The 19,474-nt window shown below is 51.5% G+C and overlaps 2 protein-coding genes across 4 annotated transcripts in view; both read right to left on the minus strand.

Annotated features, from left to right (window-relative positions):
- The window catches only part of snrnp200 (small nuclear ribonucleoprotein 200 (U5)), a 15,516-nt gene extending 3,615 nt beyond the window's left edge, over window positions 1-11,901 (minus strand). The window contains exons 1-37 of the mRNA XM_084694500.1: window positions 11,635-11,901; window positions 11,168-11,331; window positions 10,900-11,071; window positions 10,581-10,773; window positions 10,105-10,160; window positions 9,925-10,023; window positions 9,606-9,758; window positions 9,371-9,470; window positions 9,115-9,251; window positions 8,920-9,000; window positions 8,661-8,834; window positions 8,433-8,570; window positions 8,175-8,330; window positions 7,798-7,968; window positions 7,411-7,604; window positions 6,990-7,263; window positions 6,766-6,876; window positions 6,471-6,602; window positions 6,169-6,357; window positions 5,745-5,942; window positions 5,299-5,451; window positions 5,073-5,153; window positions 4,726-4,809; window positions 4,527-4,633; window positions 4,241-4,359; window positions 3,929-4,083; window positions 3,594-3,783; window positions 3,294-3,467; window positions 2,948-3,108; window positions 2,506-2,733; window positions 2,100-2,291; window positions 1,569-1,747; window positions 1,314-1,465; window positions 1,056-1,164; window positions 858-966; window positions 507-696; window positions 99-263 (exon numbers count right to left, since the gene is read on the minus strand). Coding sequence (XP_084550626.1) covers window positions 99-263; window positions 507-696; window positions 858-966; window positions 1,056-1,164; window positions 1,314-1,465; window positions 1,569-1,747; window positions 2,100-2,291; window positions 2,506-2,733; window positions 2,948-3,108; window positions 3,294-3,467; window positions 3,594-3,783; window positions 3,929-4,083; window positions 4,241-4,359; window positions 4,527-4,633; window positions 4,726-4,809; window positions 5,073-5,153; window positions 5,299-5,451; window positions 5,745-5,942; window positions 6,169-6,357; window positions 6,471-6,602; window positions 6,766-6,876; window positions 6,990-7,263; window positions 7,411-7,604; window positions 7,798-7,968; window positions 8,175-8,330; window positions 8,433-8,570; window positions 8,661-8,834; window positions 8,920-9,000; window positions 9,115-9,251; window positions 9,371-9,470; window positions 9,606-9,758; window positions 9,925-10,023; window positions 10,105-10,160; window positions 10,581-10,773; window positions 10,900-11,071; window positions 11,168-11,331; window positions 11,635-11,679 — 5,485 coding nt within the window. The 5' untranslated portion in view covers window positions 11,680-11,901. The remainder of the gene's footprint in view (window positions 1-98; window positions 264-506; window positions 697-857; window positions 967-1,055; window positions 1,165-1,313; window positions 1,466-1,568; window positions 1,748-2,099; window positions 2,292-2,505; window positions 2,734-2,947; window positions 3,109-3,293; window positions 3,468-3,593; window positions 3,784-3,928; window positions 4,084-4,240; window positions 4,360-4,526; window positions 4,634-4,725; window positions 4,810-5,072; window positions 5,154-5,298; window positions 5,452-5,744; window positions 5,943-6,168; window positions 6,358-6,470; window positions 6,603-6,765; window positions 6,877-6,989; window positions 7,264-7,410; window positions 7,605-7,797; window positions 7,969-8,174; window positions 8,331-8,432; window positions 8,571-8,660; window positions 8,835-8,919; window positions 9,001-9,114; window positions 9,252-9,370; window positions 9,471-9,605; window positions 9,759-9,924; window positions 10,024-10,104; window positions 10,161-10,580; window positions 10,774-10,899; window positions 11,072-11,167; window positions 11,332-11,634) is intronic.
- Window positions 11,902-12,361: 460 nt separating this feature from the next.
- Window positions 12,362-18,667, minus strand: slc20a1a (solute carrier family 20 member 1a). Of its 3 annotated transcripts, none has more exons than XM_084694947.1 (11): window positions 18,476-18,667; window positions 17,060-17,758; window positions 16,711-16,851; window positions 16,484-16,569; window positions 16,266-16,362; window positions 14,600-14,719; window positions 14,279-14,491; window positions 13,679-14,150; window positions 13,265-13,450; window positions 12,978-13,062; window positions 12,362-12,810 (listed from the first exon to the last, which is right to left on the minus strand). In XM_084694947.1, exons 2-11 carry the CDS (start codon window positions 17,406-17,408, stop codon window positions 12,655-12,657), a joined length of 1,905 nt encoding a protein of 634 aa, XP_084551073.1. In that variant the 5' UTR covers window positions 17,409-17,758; window positions 18,476-18,667; the 3' UTR covers window positions 12,362-12,654. The 3 variants fall into 3 exon arrangements, with proteins under 3 accessions (XP_084551073.1, XP_084551071.1, XP_084551072.1); XM_084694945.1 differs by having other exon boundaries at window positions 14,270-14,491; XM_084694946.1 differs by having other exon boundaries at window positions 14,270-14,491; window positions 18,517-18,663.
- Window positions 18,668-19,474: the final 807 nt, after the last annotated feature.

The following is a 19,474-nucleotide window of genomic DNA, read 5'->3' on the forward strand; positions in this document are numbered from 1 at the left end:
TCAATCCTGCAGGTTGTTTAACTACAGCTGAATAACAGCCTCTCATTCCTGCAGGAGGTTAAACGACGGCTGCGTTTCCACAGGCTGGCTGTCCTCACCGATGGTGGTGTAGTTGATGTAGTAGTAGGCAGCGATCATGCCCAAGTTCAGGGGGGCCACGTCCATCTCGTCCTCGATGCTGATGCACTTGGACTGCTCCAGGTCATGCAGGGTGTGCTCCACCAGCTCAGACAGGTGGTCAGACAGGTGACGGTGAGACATGCCTGGAGGAGGAGGAGGAGGGGGAGGGAGGTGGTCAATTGACTGACCCGGTCCCACTACCGTCCAAAACTGAACTTCCCAAAATGTAAATTCTTGAGTTTTTGCATTTCGACATGGGTCTAGGTTATTTCCAACACTATTTAAGCAATCCATAGAGTCGATCAATGTCTGAATTTCAATGTGTTCTTGGTGTGGCTGTATTAAAAAAGAAAAAGGGGTTTCTAAAGGTTGAAACCCAACGTTACCCTGCAGGTTGTAGTAGTTGGGGTTCTGGGTCATGCGGCGGTAGAGGAACGTCCAGGTGAGGTAGTCCACAGCGTCCTGCTTGTTCTCCACCGTCTTGGTGACGATCTCGGCGTTGAAGTGGTCGTGGAGACAGTGGTCCAGGTGGGACTCCACCGGCAGCGGCTCATACAGGAACTTCTTAAAGAAATCCTGGGGAGAGAAAGAAGAAGATTCCAGTCTGAGAGCGGACAAGGACAAGGTGACTGATGAACGATAGAAGGGAAAGTGTAAAATAGATGGAGAAAGACTCGGGGAGGACAGAAATAAAGAGTATAACATAAGAGGGGGGAAGTGAAAGAGTTTGCTGCTACCTTCTTGGATCCCTGACACATGATGACGCATCGCCCCTCGTTGTCCTGCAGGGGGCGGTTGGCCTTGCCCACCATCTGCAGCACGTCGTAGATAGGATAGTCCACGTACCTACGGGCAGGAGAGAGGGGGGGGGGGGTCAGAGAGAACAGCATGGGGACACAAGCGCACCCTTCATGACAGCGCCGAGGGCAACCTACGCGTGGATTTTGCCGTTGTAGTACTGGGTATCCATGACGACGACGAGGTGAGCAGAGATGTTGGTGCCCCAGCAGAGGGAGCGCGATGCCACCACGACCTGGACGGCACCTGCACACACACACACACACACACCATTTTGAACCGTCCCATCGCCTCGTAACAGCCACAACCAAACAACAGCTGTCTGTAAGCCGCCAGCGCTCCTGTAGCGGCAGGAGAGACTCGCCGGCGGGTGGGGAGAGAGACCGCGGTCCTACCGGAGTTGAAGAGCTGCTCCACGATCTTGCGCTCGGTGGTGTTGAGGCCCTCGTGCAGGTAGCCCACCCCGTTGGCCAGGGTCTCCTTCAGGGTGGCGTCCGCAACCTTCTCCAGGAAGGGAGCCAGGTCCTTCTCTGTGCAGTGCAGGAACCTGAAGAGACACGGGGGCGGGACTCTGTTAGCATCCCGAGACGTCAAGCTAACGCTCAATACTGCTGGGGAGGGGGGGGGGGTCAGGGGTCACGGCGTCTGACCTCTGGGGAACAACGTCGGCGGCGCAGAAGGTGAGGATGTCGATGGCGGTGAGGCGGGTCTGGCGGCGGGAGGGCACGAACACCACGGCGGGCTTGGAGGGCGAGTGCTTCATGATGGCGTGGTACACCGGTTTGGCCATGGACAGCAGGCGGGTCTGGGTGTGACTCACGTTGAAGCCCTGGAGACCAAGAGAGGACATTCAACTAGGGAGTCAGGTGGCTGAGCGGTTAGGGAAACGGGCTAGTAATCAGAAGGTTGCCGGTTCGATTCCCGGCCGTGCCAAATGACGTCTTGGGCAAGGCACTTCACCCTACTTGCCTCGGGGGGAATGTCCCTGTACTTACTGTCAGTCGCTCTGGATAAGAGTGTCTGCTAAAGGACTAAATGTAAATGTAAACTGTGGTAAACATTCGCATGGGAATGCCATTGAGGCAGAAAACCGATATCACATCTCTGCCGTGAACCCTTCCCACCCACACATGCACGAACGAGCAAGCGTCTAACTCCTGCCTCCTGTCCGTGTCGCCCACCTGGATGTGCAGCTCCAGGGGGACGGGCCGGACGTTGGGGTGGAAGTTGAAGGTGGCCGTGGTGCTGCAGCCCAGCCAGTGGGCCACGTCCTTGGCGTTGGAGAGGGAAGAGCTGAGGGCCACGATGCGGATGGGCCGCTCGATCTGGGAGGAGATGTACCTCATCCTGGAGCAGATCACCTCCAGCACCGGCTGGGGAGGGGATGAGAGGGGAGGGAGGGACAGACATTATGTTTCTATCTAGTAGAACTTCAGATGTCCTACATTATTTTTCTATCCGGTAGAACTCGATGCTGAAAGTATATTACACATATCCGCATAAACCTCTAACTGCTTAAATATTCAAAACAAATCCGGAATCCTGCAGGAGAGAAGCCGTTCTCTGCATGCGTGTCCAGGGCCTCACCCCGTTGTCTCCTCCGATCAGGTGAGTCTCGTCCACGATGAACAGGCTGACGTTCTGGACGTTCTTCCTCTGCTTCCAGCGGCGCGACAGGATGTCCCACTTGTCGGGCGTGCTGACGATGATGTCGCCCTTGCCCAGCAGCTTGAGGTCGGTGCTGGTCTCCCCCGTCAGCAACACCACCTTCTTACTCAGCGCGTCCTGGAACTTCTGGTGCCAGTCCATGAACACCTGGGGCCCGGGGGCATACCACATGGTTAGAGACTGCTGTTGGCCTTAAGACTGGAGCCTGAACCGTCAGGTTAGACTAGTCTAGTTAAGCCTGTCGTGTTAATGTTACGGTTATCTCAACTGGCTTGTGAAGATCCTGTCTCTACTGACAGCTGTCCAGTGTGTGTGTGTGTGTGTGTGTGTGTGTGTGTGTGTGTGTGTGTGTGCTCTGCACCTGCTCAGCCAGGGCCTCCATGGGTGTGATGTAGACACAGCGACCCTCCACGCTGTGCAGCAGCATCCTCAGGATGGCAAACTCGGCACAGATGGTCTTCCCACTGCCCGTGGGCGCGCCCACAAACACGTTGTCATCGCTGTTGTACAGAGCGTTGAACACTGCAGGAGCACAGACGATGAAATGTCAAGACTCGCTGGCAAACAAGTACTGGAGAACGCCGTTCTTCTCGGTGTTACCTTAGCTCAAACTGTCCTTTTTGCGTCTCGTGTTCTCTAAGTCTACTTGGTGTGCAAAGTCTTCAAATCAAGTATTTTATTGCCGATAAGAGCGAATGAACTCCTACCCTGTGTCTGGATGGGGTTGAAGAAGGGGAACTTGTTGTGGTAGAGGGTCTCGAAGGCGGCGTTCCGGAGGGCTGTCACAGGCAGGGGCTGCAGGTCCAACAGCTCTGTGGGCGGAGGGTACTTCTCCGGAAGGATCAGGTGGCGGAACGACACGGGCAGCTGGGTCTCACAGGCTGGAGGGAGGAGGAGGAGGGAGAGGGACACGGAGGTGGGATGAGACAGAGACACTCCCAGAATGCATTGACGGTGTGGGGCGCTGGTGTTGGTGGAGGGTTCTGCTGGGGGGCGTCGCCACTCACACAGCCAGCGGTCGGAGGCCACGCGGATGAAGTACTGGGGCGGCAGGGGCTCGAACACGGGCACGAAGAAGGTGACCAGGTGCTCGTCCTGGGCGTACTTGGCCTTGAGCAGGAAGTACTCGTGGTGGAGGATCACCTCGCTGTCCACGTCCTCCACCAGGATCCAGAAGGCCTCCGACGAGCCGTGCACCTGCGGGGGGGAGAAGAAGAACAACAAGGGGCTCAGGATCAGGAAGTGATTGCAGGGCTGTGACTCGGCAAAACGGGCGAAAAAACGCCAGGCCATCGTCAAGACTAGATTGAGGATGTAAAGGTGTCCTGGAGGTTCCACAGACCTTGTCGTCCCATTGGAAGTCGGGCGTGATGGTGAGCTCCACCTTGAGGGTGGAGCGGGTGATGGGCTGCAGGTGCACAGCCAGGTCCAGCTTGGGGAACTGGTGGACGTACTTGTGGATGGTCTTTCCCATCTTGGGCATGCGGATCAACTCACCTGGAGGACAGAGACAGTGTCAATAACCAGCACCAGCAGATGGGCACTTCTGATCTACTGGCTGTTTTTTGGTGGTTTTGGATCCCGGCGTCTGCTAAATAAAGATGTGATGTCAAGTGTAGTGCAGGATGGGAGGAGATTGTGGAGGTCCACTCACCAATCTCATTGTGGTTGAGGTCGTAGAGGCGCTCGAAAGGGAAGTTCTTCTTCTCGATCTTCTTGATGACCTCTTCCGGAAGCTTCCTGAACTGGCGCAGAGGAGACATGGACTGCCACCTGAGGGGAACACAACCGTGAGTTCAGAGAAGCTTCACCTGCACCAGCCCAGGCCAGAGAACCAACACCTGTCCCTTATACGAAACTGGGCGTGTTATAAGGGATGTGTTCAAACTGAAAATGAGTTCAGTCTTCCTGTTAATAAAATAATAAAACTGTTGACTTACATCCTCTTGTCGATCATCTTGCACAGGTTCATGGTCTTGTCAGTGAGCTGGGCCCAGCCTCGGCTCAGGACGATCTCAAAGATGGCACGCATGAGCCGCCCCGCGCTCTGAGAGTTCAGGACAACACGGTCAGCGTCACGACCACGCAATGACACAACCAACCATCAACCAACACCACCCTGCTGCTGGCCCTCCTTACCTGTGTGACGTAGACCATGTCAGCCATGAGGGCAAAGCCCTCCAGCTTCAGCTGAGAGATGTATGCCTGGAGGAGCACGTTTATCTGGAATGACAGGAGACGGGGTCAGAGGCAGGGTTAGAGGCAGGGGGATCTATTCTGGAGCAGCTGGTGTGTTGTGGATGTGTTATGGTCTGGTCTTCCAGCCCAGACCCAGGGTCTTCCAGCCCAGACCCAGGGTCTTCCAGCCCAGACCCAGGGTCTTCCAGCCCAGACCCAGGGTCTTCCAGCCCAGACCCAGGGTCTTCCAGCCCAGACCCAGGGTCTTCCAGCCCAGACCCACCAGACCCGGTTGTGGGGAGGGGTACCTTAGCGCTGGGCTCCTCGATGCTCTCCTTCACTGGGATGGGGACTCTCTCCAGAAGCTTCTGCAGCTCCAGCTTCTCCTCCTGGGAGAGAAAACCACTGGTCAGTACTTCTGTCACTTCACACAAGATTTTTTTCATGTATTGTTTTTGTCAAAGCAACCTGAGATCAAAATGTCTCCTCTCTTGACACCAGAAATGTAACTGGACCCCCCGCGGCACTGCCTACCTCTCTGACGGTGATGTTCCTGAACTCAGACGAGAGGGAGAAGACCCTGAAGAGCTCGATCTCACTGAGCGTGGGCTTCAGAAGCTGGTTGTAGGTCTGGATGGAGTCGTGAGTGATGTAGAAGTGACTGGCAATACGGCCCAGGTCGGTCACCTGAAGAGGAGAGGAAAGGTAGAGGAAGAGGGGAAGAGGAGAGGTAGAGAGGAAAAGAGGAAGAGGAAGAAGAGAGGAAGAAGAGGAAAGGAAGAGGAGAGGAAGAAGACAGGAAGGGGAAGAAGAGAGGAAAGGTAGAGGAAGAAGAGGAAGAAGAGAGGAAGAGAGGAAGAGGAAGAAGAGAGGAAGAAGAGAGGAAGAGGAAAGGAAGAAGAGAGGAAGTGAATACATCTATCCAAAGTATTCATTTATCTGGCACCGACAGTTAGAAGCGTGGAGCTAGTCCTGCGTACCTGGAAGCTTCCGGTCCTCTTGTCGTACTTGACCAGGCTGTTCTTGTCCAGGACGTTGGCCGCCGTGTGCACCAGGTCCATCCTGCGACGCTCCAGCAGGGGGTCCGAGCTGCGGTCGTCGTGGGAGACGCCGTACAGGGTGGGGTTACGCAGCATGCGCACGTACAGGTAGGTGTAGCCCAGCCAGTTCACCGCATCCTGGAACAACGCAGGGAGGTAAACCCAAACAGCCCAGCTTTGTGTGCGTCTGTGTGATTCTAACCAAAGTAAACCCCTCGAGAAACACGCCCTTTTGCTCTTGATTTCCTGCACGACTCAGATAAAAGCGCCTGCTCCATGAAACCCAAACGTGGTGTAACCGTGGGAGGAACCAGCGTGCGTTCCGGGCGGCAGCGAGGCGAGCAGCGCCCGCCCCCTCTCTCACCTTGGCGTTCTGCACGTTGCCCAGCACGATCTCGGCGTTGAGCATGTCGGGCAGCTTGGCCACCATCTGGCTCTCGATGGGCAGCTGCTGGTTGAGCAGAGACAGGTAGTACTGCAGCTCCCCGTGAGACGTGATGAGGATGCCCTCGCCCTTGGTGTCGTACTGGGGACGCCCGGCTCGACCCAGCATCTGACACACACACACACACATGCAAGGGTCACACACACTGCGTACACACACACACGGTCCAGTGTTCTGAAGACCTTGTGGATGTCGAGGGGACGTGAAGTGGGCAGGCTGACCTGTAGGATGTCCAGGGCTCCCAGCTCGGTCCAGCGGCCCTTCTCAGGGCTGTACACCTGCGTGCCCTTGATGATGACGGTGTGTGCTGGGAGGTTGACTCCCCAGGCCAGCGTGGCTGTCGACACCAGCACCTGGAAAACAAAGCTCTGATCTGAGACCAGCCCTGGAGGAGCTACCCGTCTACACCGTCCAGACAACACGAAGAGACGGGGAGGAAACAGAGGGAGGAAACAGAGGGAGGAAACAGGAACAGACAGGAAGGAAACAGGAAGAGACAGGGAGGAAGTGACTGACCTGAATGTGGCGATCAGCAAACAGATCCTCCACCAGGGTACGGTCCACCCTGGTCATCCCAGCATGGTGAATAGCAAAGCCGTACGGAAGCAAATCCTTCAGCTCCAGATTCTGTTATAAATCACAATAAAAAAAAAATTGGATTAGGCAGTATACATAGGGCATCATGAGTTGACCCATCGGGGGGAAAAAGCTCTTTGTGTGGGCTGAGAAGGTGAGCTCACCTTGCACTGCTCCGCCTCGGTCCTCAGGACCTCTGTGGAGGCCGAGCCCTCCCTGAGGAACAGCCCCAGGGTGTCCTTCTCCAGGCACATGTCCCTGATGGCCCGGGCCGTCTTCCCCGTCTCCTTCCTGGAGTGGACGAACACCAGCACCTGGTTCTTCCCCGCGTGCTCCATGATCTTCTCGTACACGATCTCGTTCATGATCTGGAAGCGCTTGATGGCCTTCTTCTCCGTGATGCCCACGTAGGTCTGCTCCAGAGGCACGGGCCGGAAGCTGGAGGGAACACAAGGAGGGTCAGAACTACCCGAGGAGGAGAACACGGCAACCCAGACCACGTCGGAGGAGCGGTGAGGAAGCCGAGCACGGGGGAGGGGGGCGGTTCAAAAGGCCGAGACTCGACGTGGACAGAGGAACCCAGACCTGTTGTCGAAGTAGAAGAGGCCCTTGGCAGGGTCGACGCGCAGGCAGGTGGCCACGTCCTCGTAGTTGGGCAGGGTGGCGCTGAGGCCCAGCAGGCGCACGTCCTCCTGGGTCAGCTCCACGTTGCGGATGGTGCGGGCCACTAGGGACTCCAGCACCGGGCCGCGGTCGTCGTGGAGCAGGTGGATCTCATCCTGGACCACACACACACACACACACACCATTACAGACAAACTTAGGCTACAACCAGTGAACGGTAGAAGTCAGGCTAGTGTAGACACAGTTGTCCAAGACATGCATGCACACACACTGCAGGGGTGAGGTGCAGGCCCTCCCTCTCTCTCTCTCGCACACACACACACTCTCACAGGAGTGTGTTTTACTCACGATGATGATGAGGCGGACTAGCTGGGTGTAGGTGCGCTCGCCCCCCTTGCGGGTGATGATGTCCCACTTCTCCGGGGTGCACACAATCACCTGGGTGGCGTTGATCTCCTCCTTACACAGCTGGTGGTCTCCCGTCAGCTCCGACACCACGATGCCGTAGCTGGCCAGGCGCTGGGGGGGGAGGAGGGAGGGGGAGATACAGGAGGTGAGCACAGCCAGGGGGCAGAGGCATGAGACCCCGGAGCAGAGCACTTGTTACAGCGCTGTGATAAAAATGATGGACCCCCCGTGTCCATGTCAATGCTAAACCCAGAGCCTGGTCCCTCTCGGTCTGTTAGGAGATCCTCTCCATGGACCTCCAGAGGGGGGAGACTCACCTTGCTGAAGCTCCCCACCATCTCCTGTACCAGGGACCGCATGGGCGCCACGTAGATGATCTTGAAGTCGTCCAGGTTGATGGTCCCGTCCAGGTTGATGTGCTTGCCGATCTCCCTCAGCATGGCCATCAGAGCCACGTTGGTCTTACCCGCTCCCTGGAGCCCAGAGAGGAGAGAGGAGGACAGCGAGCGTTAGAGGGGAGCTCCGTCAGACACGTGGGCGGAGGAGAGGCTTGGGACTGGAGCCGGTGGACGAACCGTGGGCGCACAGACGAGCAGGTTCTCGTCCGTCTCCAAGGCGGTCTTGAACAGCTTGCTCTGGATGCGGTTCAGGGTTTTGAAGCCTTCGAACCCGGCCTGGGCGTACTTGGGAAGCTTCTCAATGGGCACAAGCACCTAGGGGGGAAAACACACATTTCCATTCCACAAACACAAGACTAGACACAATTTAGCTGACCTCACTCACACACACACACACACACACACCTCGTCGTCAGCAAAGGGCTTGGGTTTGAGGGCGGGAACGTGAACTTCCTCGTATCCTTTGCGCTGTTTCCGGAAGGATCCGTCAGGCAGCTGGCACCTCTTGTTGGCCATGAAGTGACTTCCCTGCGTGAAGGCCAGGTCCTCTAGGTCCAGGAGCTGGCGAGGGGTCATGGACTGGAGCACAGGAGAACAGACTCAGACTAGGGGAGAGCCAGAGAGCTGGGGAAACATGGATTTGGGGTCTGTTTCAAGTCCTCACCTCTCCGTGGTCAATGTCCATGGACTCCAGGTCATTATCCATACGAGACTTCCTCACCCTCTCCCTGCGAGATCGCTCCTCCTGAACACACAGAGACGACACACTGACTGGTTCAAGAGACGTGAAACTTGTTTGATGAAATGTGACAAAGAACGCACCCGAGGAAAATCGCGTTGTGAGAACAGGACGGCTTACCCTGATAATATCCTCTTTCTCGGTCTCCTGTAGCTGGTAAAGGATTTTGGACAGTTCCTGATCCGACTCCATCTTCCCAATAATCTTCTCCTTCTCCGCCTCACTCTGGGCGCTCGCCAACATGGTACAATACTGGACTGTAGGAGAGGCAGGGAGAAACTGATGTCCAGCGCTGACAGGACTAGCAGGCCTTTCTAACCCTAAAACACTGCCAGCAGTTACAGTCTACAGCTGCGACACAGCGACGGCTACTCACTCATGCGCCGATGCTGCCTGAGGATCTTGATGAAGTCAAACGTGTTGAAGCCCAGCAGTAGCACCAGCTGGTTCTCACACTCTCTGTCGTCACTGGCAGTCTGTGGGGGGGAGAGAGAGGCCAGGGCTCGTCAGGGGGACTGAAGGCTCGACAGCAGGTAGGTCTAGACCATACCCTGGCACCAGACACCGAGACACTGTCAGCAGACAGATCCCTCAGACCGTCCCCGCCTCACCTTCAGGATCTCAAGAACCTCGTCCGCTTTCTTCTGCGACACGATGGCGTCGTCGTAGAAACGGCTGAGCTGGCGCTGGAGCCAGAAGGCGTCGATGTCGCGAGGGTGCAGGTCCTTCTTCTTGGCCGTCATCACGTCCCCCGTGACCCCCAGCTACACCGGCCGAGAGAGGGACCGAGAGAGAGAGGGACAGAGAGGGACAGAGAGAGGGAAAAACACAGTTCTGAGGACGCTGGCTTATACAACAGGACATAGTTATTTACTACGGATGTTTATCTTTGGTGTCGGTCAGGGCGGGTGTGGATTCATGCAGACGTACGTTGGCCGTGAGCGCGCTGCCCACGTCCGCTTCCTCCCCCTCGCTGTCCTCATCAGAGCCCTGGTCTCGCACCTCCCCAAACTGGTCCTCGTCCCCCTCCTGCAACAAGGAAACGGTCAACACGACCCGCTCCGACCCGTCACTCATCCCTCATCGCCGTTGACGACAACCACGACTCACCTCCTCATCAGATTCAAACTGGACGTTCACGCCATAGGTCTCGTCTATGTTGTCATCTGTAGGGGAAGACAGAGACACACTTAGCCACGTCGCAGCAGCTAGAAAACACTACACAGAACATCCCTGAATGGAGAACCCCTGTGGTACATGTGTAGCCATGAGGGTCAGAGTGAATAGGGAATCGGGCTATTAATCAGAAGGTTGCCAGTATGATTCCTGGCTGTGCCAAATGACGTTGTGTCCTTGGGCAAGGCACTTCACCCTACTTGCCTCAGGGGGAATGTCTCTGTACTTACTGCAAGTCATTCTGGATAAGAGCGACTGCTAAACGTCGATATGTGTCTGTGTTCAAGACGGTTGTCCAATGTGTCGCCACTGTACTACTAAGAGGCTACGTATGATTTGATCTTCTGCGACACCGCAGGATGGAGCGCAGATCGGTAGACATGAGAGCATCTTCTCGTTGTCATGCCTACCCATGTTCTGCAGCTCCTTGTCCCCCCCGTAGTCGGAGATCTTCTTGCCCAGGTTGACCAGCACGTGGTAGCGCGTGTCATCGGCCGGCCCCAGCAGCTGCTCCACCTCCCGCCGCCTCTCCTTATCCCTCATCTTGTCGTTCTTCAGCACGGCCAGGACCTCGTCGGCCGCCCCGCATAAGATATCGCGAGGCTGCGGATTCGCCATCACAACACGGGGTCAAGACTTTGACAGATTTGCAGTGTTTTGTTTCTTCAAAAGCCCAGTTGTGTTAAAATCTGTACACCTTCCGGAAATAAAACGAGCGGTTTTGCTGACCTGATCTCCCAAGGCGGCCTGGATAAAGCTGAGCAGGACTTCATAGGTCTCTCTGGTCTCCTTCGTTTTGGGCTTGTATACGATACCCACCATCTCATCAATGCCCTCAGACAGGAGGGTAAAGCCTTTCATCTTATTAATGTCGTGCCTGTCTTCATCTCTCTTTCTTCTCCTGGATATTGTAAAGGGAAACGGTTTTAACGGTTAGGTAATGTCAGGTTTAAAGGGAAGAAAACTTTTTGAAAGACTAGTGCACCGAATGGCCTACTTTGCACGTCTCTCTTCCAGCATTTGCGGCTTGGTCCTCTGTGATTTATCTCCCATCTTGGTCCCCTCCAACTTCCCCACCAGTGACAGGACTTCTCCAGTGGGCTCATCGCGGCGTGTACGGTCGATCAGAGAGCGGTCAGCTTGCAAAACCAAATTAGAGTTCTGCAATAATAAAAAAATGCATGGGTAACGTTAAGATAAAGACGAAGAACGTTAAGTTAGAAAACATGTTTAAACGCATGTTTGTATACACAGAGGTGAAGCTAACTCGTTTAGCTCTACTTGTTAGCCAAACTTGCAGTCATCGACGGCTAATGATAGCCAGCTAAGCTAACCTGATAGCACTAGCAATTTACTACGCTACCTAAGCAAACATTGCAAAACAAAGTTAGCTAGCATTAGAAAGCGCTGTACGACAAAAGTAAAACAATTCTGGAACATCTTGAAACAGTTTATGATACGTACCGCTTTGTACTCGTACTGCAAGCTACGCGCAGTAACATCCGCCATGGTGGAATAGTTACCGCACTTTTGTACTCACACAATATAAACGACCTGGTTATCGACTACGGCTAGCCAGACAGCTAGCTCACAGTTGCTTTGCTTAGATTACAACAGTTGGAAAGAACCCGTAGAAATCAACATTTACACTTTCTGACACGCAATTTAGCTAGATGACTGTCTAAACAGCGTTCTCCATACGTTTCTACTAAACACGCTCCTGCGCCGCAAAACAACTGAGACGTCTATTTCCGCTTCCGAGTCACAGTTCACTTGAATTCAATGTCAAATTTGTTAGAACGACCTCTATCGACTAACTTGACTTAGGCCTCCTGCAGATTGGAGAGGCAGCTAAATCTTTTTTTACTGGCAGATATACACTGGCTGTCGAATTACTATAAGTACAACCTAAAAATACAAGGTATTTTTGGCTTATCATTTACGCATGACGTTGGATGCCTTCATTTAATTAGTAGCGAAACGTTATGTATGTGGCATTATAAACGATCTTTAAAAAAAGTATTTTATTTATTTGAAAAAGACTGGCGTATAATATGCTTTTTCACCCCTGTAGTTTCAGCCTCAAAATTCAACATCATAAAGTTTTTACTAATAACCTAAATATATAGCTTAATATAGACTTTGTCATTTTAATTGTATAACAAACCTATGACCACTTAACCACAACATATTTAGTAAATTCGTATTTATTTAGAATCATGTTTCAATTACAAAAGTGTTGTAACATATTCATAGTATATAACACACGATTTGTGTACATGTGTCTGAACAATAATGATTAGACAAGAACAACAATTCATTGAGCACATTATATAATAATCAACTGAAATGATATTGTGTTCAACACATTATACTCATTCAACAGTAACATTTATAACCAACAGTCTTGACTTAAAATGTACACATAACTTAAAAATGGTGAAAACAAAGCGGTTGAGGGAGGGCGGAGTCCGGTCCACAGGCTCACAGGATGACGAAGTGGAAGAGCGCCATGATGGCGGCACTGATGAGCCCGGAGATCGGCACGGTAACGAACCAAGCGATGAAGATGTTCCGGAAGAGACGCCAGTCCACAGCCTTCTTAGAACGCAGCCAGCCAACCGCCACAACGGATCCCACCTGCGTGACGCGTGGAAACGTTTACTCATCACAATGGTCTTCTGGGTTAATTATGTGTTCTTTTACTGGCTGTATTTCATGCTGACAACTTGGAACTGTGGATTATGTTTAACTGGTAAACTGGGCTCAGGGAATTCGGCCATGTATAAATGGTGCAGCTTAGTTACCTTGCAGTGGGTCGTGCTGACAGGGAGGCCAATGTTGGAGGCCACGACCACTGTTAGAGCTGAAGCCAATTCAATGCTGAACCCACTGAAGAAAGAAATACACGTTTTTACTCCAGCAATGATTATGCACTTTGTAACACGTCCTATAGGTTCATTTGTTTAATGTCAAATCTTGTCTGCTCTAATCGACACACCGGCACCGCTGACACGCCTGAAAAAAAATCAAGTATTTCACAGGAAATAACTATGTGCATGTGACTATGAACCTGAACTGTGATTGGGTGTACCTGGACGGCGTGATGGGAGTGAGGTCCTTCCCCATGGTCTGCATGACCCTGCGGCCCCACACCCAGAGCCCAGCACAGATGCCCACTCCCCCATACAGCAGCAGCCAGATGGGGGTGGGAGCGGTGGACACAACCGAGCCACTCTCATAGACCAGCCACAGAGCCACCAGGGGTCCTATCGCATTGCTGATAGAAAAGACACAAAAAACAACATCAGTGTTAAGTCTATGTAGGCTTTAAAATAGATTTTTAAAAAGCATTCAACCGGCCCCATGTTGACGCGGTGTCTTTTTGTCCTAAGTTTGGTTTCAATATGGTTGGGAACACAATTTTTTTTTTTTATCATCCTGTATGCCAACTCTACACATGCTTGTTTCCCAGAGCCCACGTCGATACATGTCCGTATTGTCATACCTGACATCGTTGCCTCCATGGGCAAAGGAGCCGAAACAGGCAGTGAGGATCTGGAGGAACTGGAAGAGCTGGGACACCTCGGGCTTATCCACCTCCAGCTCGTCCTCCTCCAGAGGCAACACCCCGCCCGCCTCCGCCCCCCCGGCCCCCTCGCCGGGCGCCACCGCGTCCTCCCCTGCCACCGCCGAGCAGTAGCTGTTGTAGCTGTCCAGCCGGGAGCGTCGCTCCAGGGTGTCGTCCGTCTCCTTGTACCTGGGGTCTCCCTGGATGCCGTAGATGGCCATGGTGTAGGACGTGTAGCTGTTGTTCCTGCGGATGGGCCGCTCCTCTATCTCCCCGATGCAGTCCCCGACCTTGGCCAGGTGGAGCCTGTGGAGGAGGTCTTTGTAGAGGCCAGAGTCCTTGCTTACGATGTGGGACTGGCCGCTGCGCGGGTCGGTTATGGTCATGGGGCCAACAGGGCCGTTGAGCCCTACAGTTGAGGGGGAAAAAAACGACAATATCCCGTTCCGTTTAATCGACACTTAAAAAAAAAAAAGGTGTTGTTTCGATATACATCCAAAAGGTACATTTTCAAAATGTTTGTCGTACCCGTCATACCGTTGGAGTCTAAGTCTTTGGTGTCCATGTCCTTGTTATCAAGATCGGGGTCCTCAGAGTCTCCTATGTTGAAGGCCACTCTGTCTCCCTCTGCTGGTGGGGTCTGGGGTGGTGGACTTGGGGGCCGTGGAGGAGGTGGGGGGTCCTCCGAGACTGGTTTGGGGGGGATCTTCTCCATCAGAGGAGTCTCACAGGGCCTCTGAGCTGCCTTGCCTGAAAAACCAAGCTCCCATTTCAGGCAACCGCACAGCAGTAGGCAGGGCGAAAGTGGAGCAAAATAATCATTTCAGTGGTGTGATGAGGACTGCGATGAAGACCTACGTCTGATCTTCTTCTTGAGGTGCGGGCAGACGATGAACCACACGACCAGAGCGGTGACGAGGCCGAAGCCCAGAGAGAAAAGCAACGTCCCCCACCATGGAAACTGGTCAAACCCCAGCACTGAAGACAGACAGGAAACGGGCGTCTTACACCAGAGGGAGGAGAGCAGGGCGCAGCCACTCAAACATCCACACAATCCAGTATAGCCACTATATGTAAACGTTCTCATTTAGGGTTGTGCACTGTTAGAGGTTAGAAAGCAACTGCCAAAAGCTAAAAATGGAATCATTCGAGTCAATGTTTACATGTACTGTGGCTCTGAAGATGGGAAAGCTGCCTCCACCAACCCCCCACCTCAAGACCTTCTCAAGAGATAAGCATGGGTACAAACATTTCCTCTCACTGTGAAAATCAAGCCCCTTTCTGTGTTGTGATCATGTGACAGAATTTCCCATGAATGTTCTAATTCTAAGCCCCTCACAGATGCGTGGGTATGACCTTGGCACGGACTCAGGGAGGACCCAGTCTGCCCTACACAGATAAACCAGCCAGACAAGCACTGTGGCACAGTGATTATGCATTTAGACAACAGACTCATGAGGAACCTGCCCAGTTTAGGCCGGACCAGTGTCACATACTAGATCACCATCTAATTCTATGAACTGCAGACTTACTGAGGACATGGTGAACAAGTGACTGCTATCTCTTACTGTGTCATGAGAGCCAGAACAGATGAGCAAGAAATGAGATAAAACGTGACAGTTACAGAACATGCCACAGGCGGAGAAACTAGAGCACATTAAACGGTTAGTTCTGTCAATAGTGCAAGTAGCGTTCAATCATGTGTTTGTGCATGTGTGTGTGTGCTTAGTTCTATGAAAGGTGAAAAGTGTATGTTTCCATGGAAATATATGAAGAAAAAGAAACAGGAAGTGTGGAAAAAAACGGTAGTTTAACCCGGTGTATATGACAGTCACTACAGCATTGTGTGAGAGTGGGTGTGCGTGTACGTGCATAGTGAAAACTGGCGTGTAACGTGAGCAGGGTGGAGGTCACGGTGGACATTATTCCTTGTGAGTGTGTACGAAGCTATGTGTGTGTAGACGGCACACTGCTGTGTAAGGTGAGATGCAGGTAGTGTGGCGTGTGTTGTGGTGTGTGTTATTCCTTGATAGACACACACCGGCCTGCAGCCTTCAGTGAAGGACCCAGGCCAGTTGTCTTCTGGAAAAGTTCAATCCTGCAAGTGAAACAGAAAGGAGCAAATCGCCCTTTTAATAACCGTTTTCCTCTCAGGGGATCCATAAGATAACTCACAGCAGAAGTTCACAGCGTCCTTTGTTGTTTAGAAAACCAACAAGCTGTTTAAATCTCTGTTATAGCCACCCACTCTGGATCTAAGCTGATGTCATCGAAACAAGAGGGATCCACAGTGTCCTCTAGAGAAACATTTTAATCAGACATTCCTGTCAAACTCCTGTCCCAGGTTTCGTTTTTTCACAGCCGGTATATCAGTACTTTAGCCGTGGAGATAGGGTTTGGGTGGGGGTGCTGTGTGTCATGTGATGAGAGTTGGAGACGGTGGAGGGTGTAGTGTGAAGGGAGAGAGAGAGTTTAGGAGGGTGGAAGGTGTTGTGTGTGCTAAGTGGGGGTCTACTGTACTCACTAGGGGCTCCTGTGTACATGATGGAGAAGGCGTTGATTGCCATGGTGACGGCGTAGAAGACAGGAAGTGCTCTTAAGCCGTTGGGGACAGGGTCATCCTGAGGAAGGAAGATAACGGCTTAAAAATATAATAAGAAGAAGGGATTGAGATAGATATTTAGTCCATGCAAATTATTCCCACAGGTCAAAACACCTCAAAGCAATGTTATTTCATCCTACCTTGTTCAAGATGAACTTACGAACAAAGTAAAAGACAAATGCTGACATGATGCCAGACAGCAGAGGTGAGAGAAACCATGATGCCACTGATGAGAGAGAACTAATGTCATTCAGTCTGTTTTAGTGCGCTGACAGGTGGAGCAAAGGTTTCTTTTTCATTGTTGTCAAATCGTGTCAAAAATACGCACAGAATATAACCGAGAACAGAACACCAGAAATATACACACCAATACGAAGGAGCTCCATCCACTGTACCCCTTGGTGACCCCTGGCCACCAAGGAGAACCCAATAGTGGCTCCCACGATGCAGTGGGTTCCAGAGATGGGAAGTTTCAAAAACGAAGCTACCAACTGCCACACAGCAGACCCTGTAACAGAAAAAAAACAGGTACTTTTCCACTTCGTTTTTTCCACACCCCCCCCCATTTCGAATACAAGCTCAACGGAATCCCCATTCGTCCTGGCTCAACATCTCAACCCCCCAGGTGACGTCAAGGCGGCGGGAGCAGGGCGGGAACCAACATCTCAACCCCCCAGGTGACGTCACGGCGGCGGGAGCAGGGCGGGAACTCTTACCGAACATGGCGCTGATGGAGCCCGCCATGAGCACGTGTTCGGAGCCGTTGTACATGTTGACGTCGATGATGCCCTTGCGGATGGTCTCGCTGACTTTGGCCCCTAACAACATGGAGCCCGTCGTCTCAAAGACCGTGGCCAGGATGCAGGCCTGCCGCAGGGTGACCACGCCCGAGCCCACCGCCGTACCGAACGAGTTAGCCACGTCATTGGCGCCCACTGAGAACGCCAACACGAAGGCAATGACGAAGCCCAGCACCAGTAGCCACAGGTATCCAGACATGTCGGCTTGGTGAGCCAGAGCCAAAGTGGTGGCTACCGCCCAAGAAGCAAGCGTTGTCGATTCCATGGTAATAAATGACTTTGTGTCTCTGTGTTAAGGGTTATGAGGTAGGGTTGCTATAAACTGGCACTGCAGTTCTAAGTTGTGTCTCAGTGATAGCTTTGTGTCACTATTCTGCTTTTCCTGAAATAGCCCAATCTACTATTTTAAACTTTTAATTTTATATCTATGTATATACACAAACAGTTGATCTCCTTTCCAAACTGAATGTAATGAAAGGCTACAGGGAAGGGGAAAACAATAATTGTTATGTAAGTATAGAGGCTTTGTTTGTTGGTTTGTCTGAGGGCTGGGATAAAATGTTGATCTGAAGGGTGTCCATTGTGTGACAGTCTTGATAGGTGGTATCTCTCAACCTGAAAGAAGACAATCATTTAAAACTCATGAGAGAACGGATAGACTCATTTTAAGTGTCCATAAGTTTATACAACATTGACTTACGGAGTGGAAATACAGCTGGAGTGTTAATCTGACCTGACCCAAATGTGTGTCGTCCACCCCCCCCCCCCCCCCCCCTCCCCACTGCAGTGCTTTGGGTGAGGAGAGCGTCCTGACATAACGGGTTAAGCTAATATCTATGATTACTTAATCATCTCATGACTTAACCGTATCCTAACATAATTTGAATAATGATCAAACAGTCTTATCTAAGCCCTCCACAACCTAAAGAACCAAACTGTTCATTTAAAAACATTGGCGGCATTCAAAAGAGACATTTAGATTCAGCTTTCAAAAGAGCGGCCGAAAATGAAAGTTTGATCATTCTGGAGAGGTTAAATAAAGTGCGTCGCGTTATAACTCCATAAGAACACTTTGTACAAACGCAATCAACACAATATGACAAACCTAGTTAACAACGTACAAGTTATTACAGTGAAACAATCTAAACAGGTTACATGTTATGGCCGCTGGGTCCTGTACAGTGCATTTGCACCATATACGGACGTCCAGCCATACAATTTGCGGGAACAAGTGCGTCAGTCATGCGTGTCTCACTAATGTCAGAACAAAAATGTAACGGTGCTGAATGGATTTGTATCCAACAATAACGCATTAAATATCTAGACACTTACCAACTAGGTGAAACAAATAACTCGATTAAGAAATCGTTCACCTCTCCCCGCTAGGTTTCTTGGAGCGTTCGTCCGACACGAGCTGTCAACTGTGCGGCAACTGTAAACTTTCAGAAGAGGTTGAGTTTGAGTTGGTAATGGTGGTCGTTCTTTGTTTAGGTGTGAAAATTGTAAATGGGCTTATATATTCTGTCAATGGGTGGAGAATCTCGGCATGCGCACGCAGTCCCAGAATCATGAGACCCAGCTGCGAGAGGCAGCAAAGCTTAATATTTAGCTTGTTTACAGGAAACATTAATTAGCTTCCCGTTTTAGAAAGGCACACCTTGTTCATACAGGGTGATAATTTTACCTGACTTAAAACCAATACACGTTATTTACAGGAGTAGGGCCTATGTTGGTGACGAATGCTTAAACCATTTATAAGGCCATGTTAAAATAGGCTCACACCAAACTGTATACATTTATTAAAGGTTATAGTGCAAACAAAATCCTTAATCTCTCTCTCTCTCTCTCTCTCTCTCTCTCTCTCTCTCTCTCATTCTCTCTTATTCTCTGTCTCTGTTTAACTCCTTCTCTGTCTTTAAATAAAACCTAGAATACATTTGACTCCTGTTTAATTATAATGGTGATAATTATTGATCTCTGTCAAACACTGTCAAAGCCCTTAAAATTATACTTGGATTAGTGAATAACTTTTTCTGTGAAGTTTCCATAAATATCTGCACAACCTGGCAAGTCAGCGGAATTAGCCCCTCTGTAACGCAACATTGCTCTCAAAATTGCTGATGCCTTCCCTTTAAACATTACTGATTATTTCATAGTTTAAGATGAGGCCCTAACAACGTCAGTGTTGTAGCTTGGATTTGTGACAACGTTTTAGTCAGTGCTCAAAGGATACACATGACTCTGGAACAGACATTTTTTAACTCAAATCCATGGGAATGAGGTAAACTAAGCAGAGCGCTGCAAATGACTGCAGTTCCAAGTCTATTCATC

This window comes from Hypomesus nipponensis, chromosome 28, assembly GCF_054491055.1.
Source record: "Hypomesus nipponensis isolate SF chromosome 28, ASM5449105v1, whole genome shotgun sequence".
NCBI classification, from domain to species: Eukaryota; Metazoa; Chordata; class Actinopteri; order Osmeriformes; family Osmeridae; genus Hypomesus; species Hypomesus nipponensis.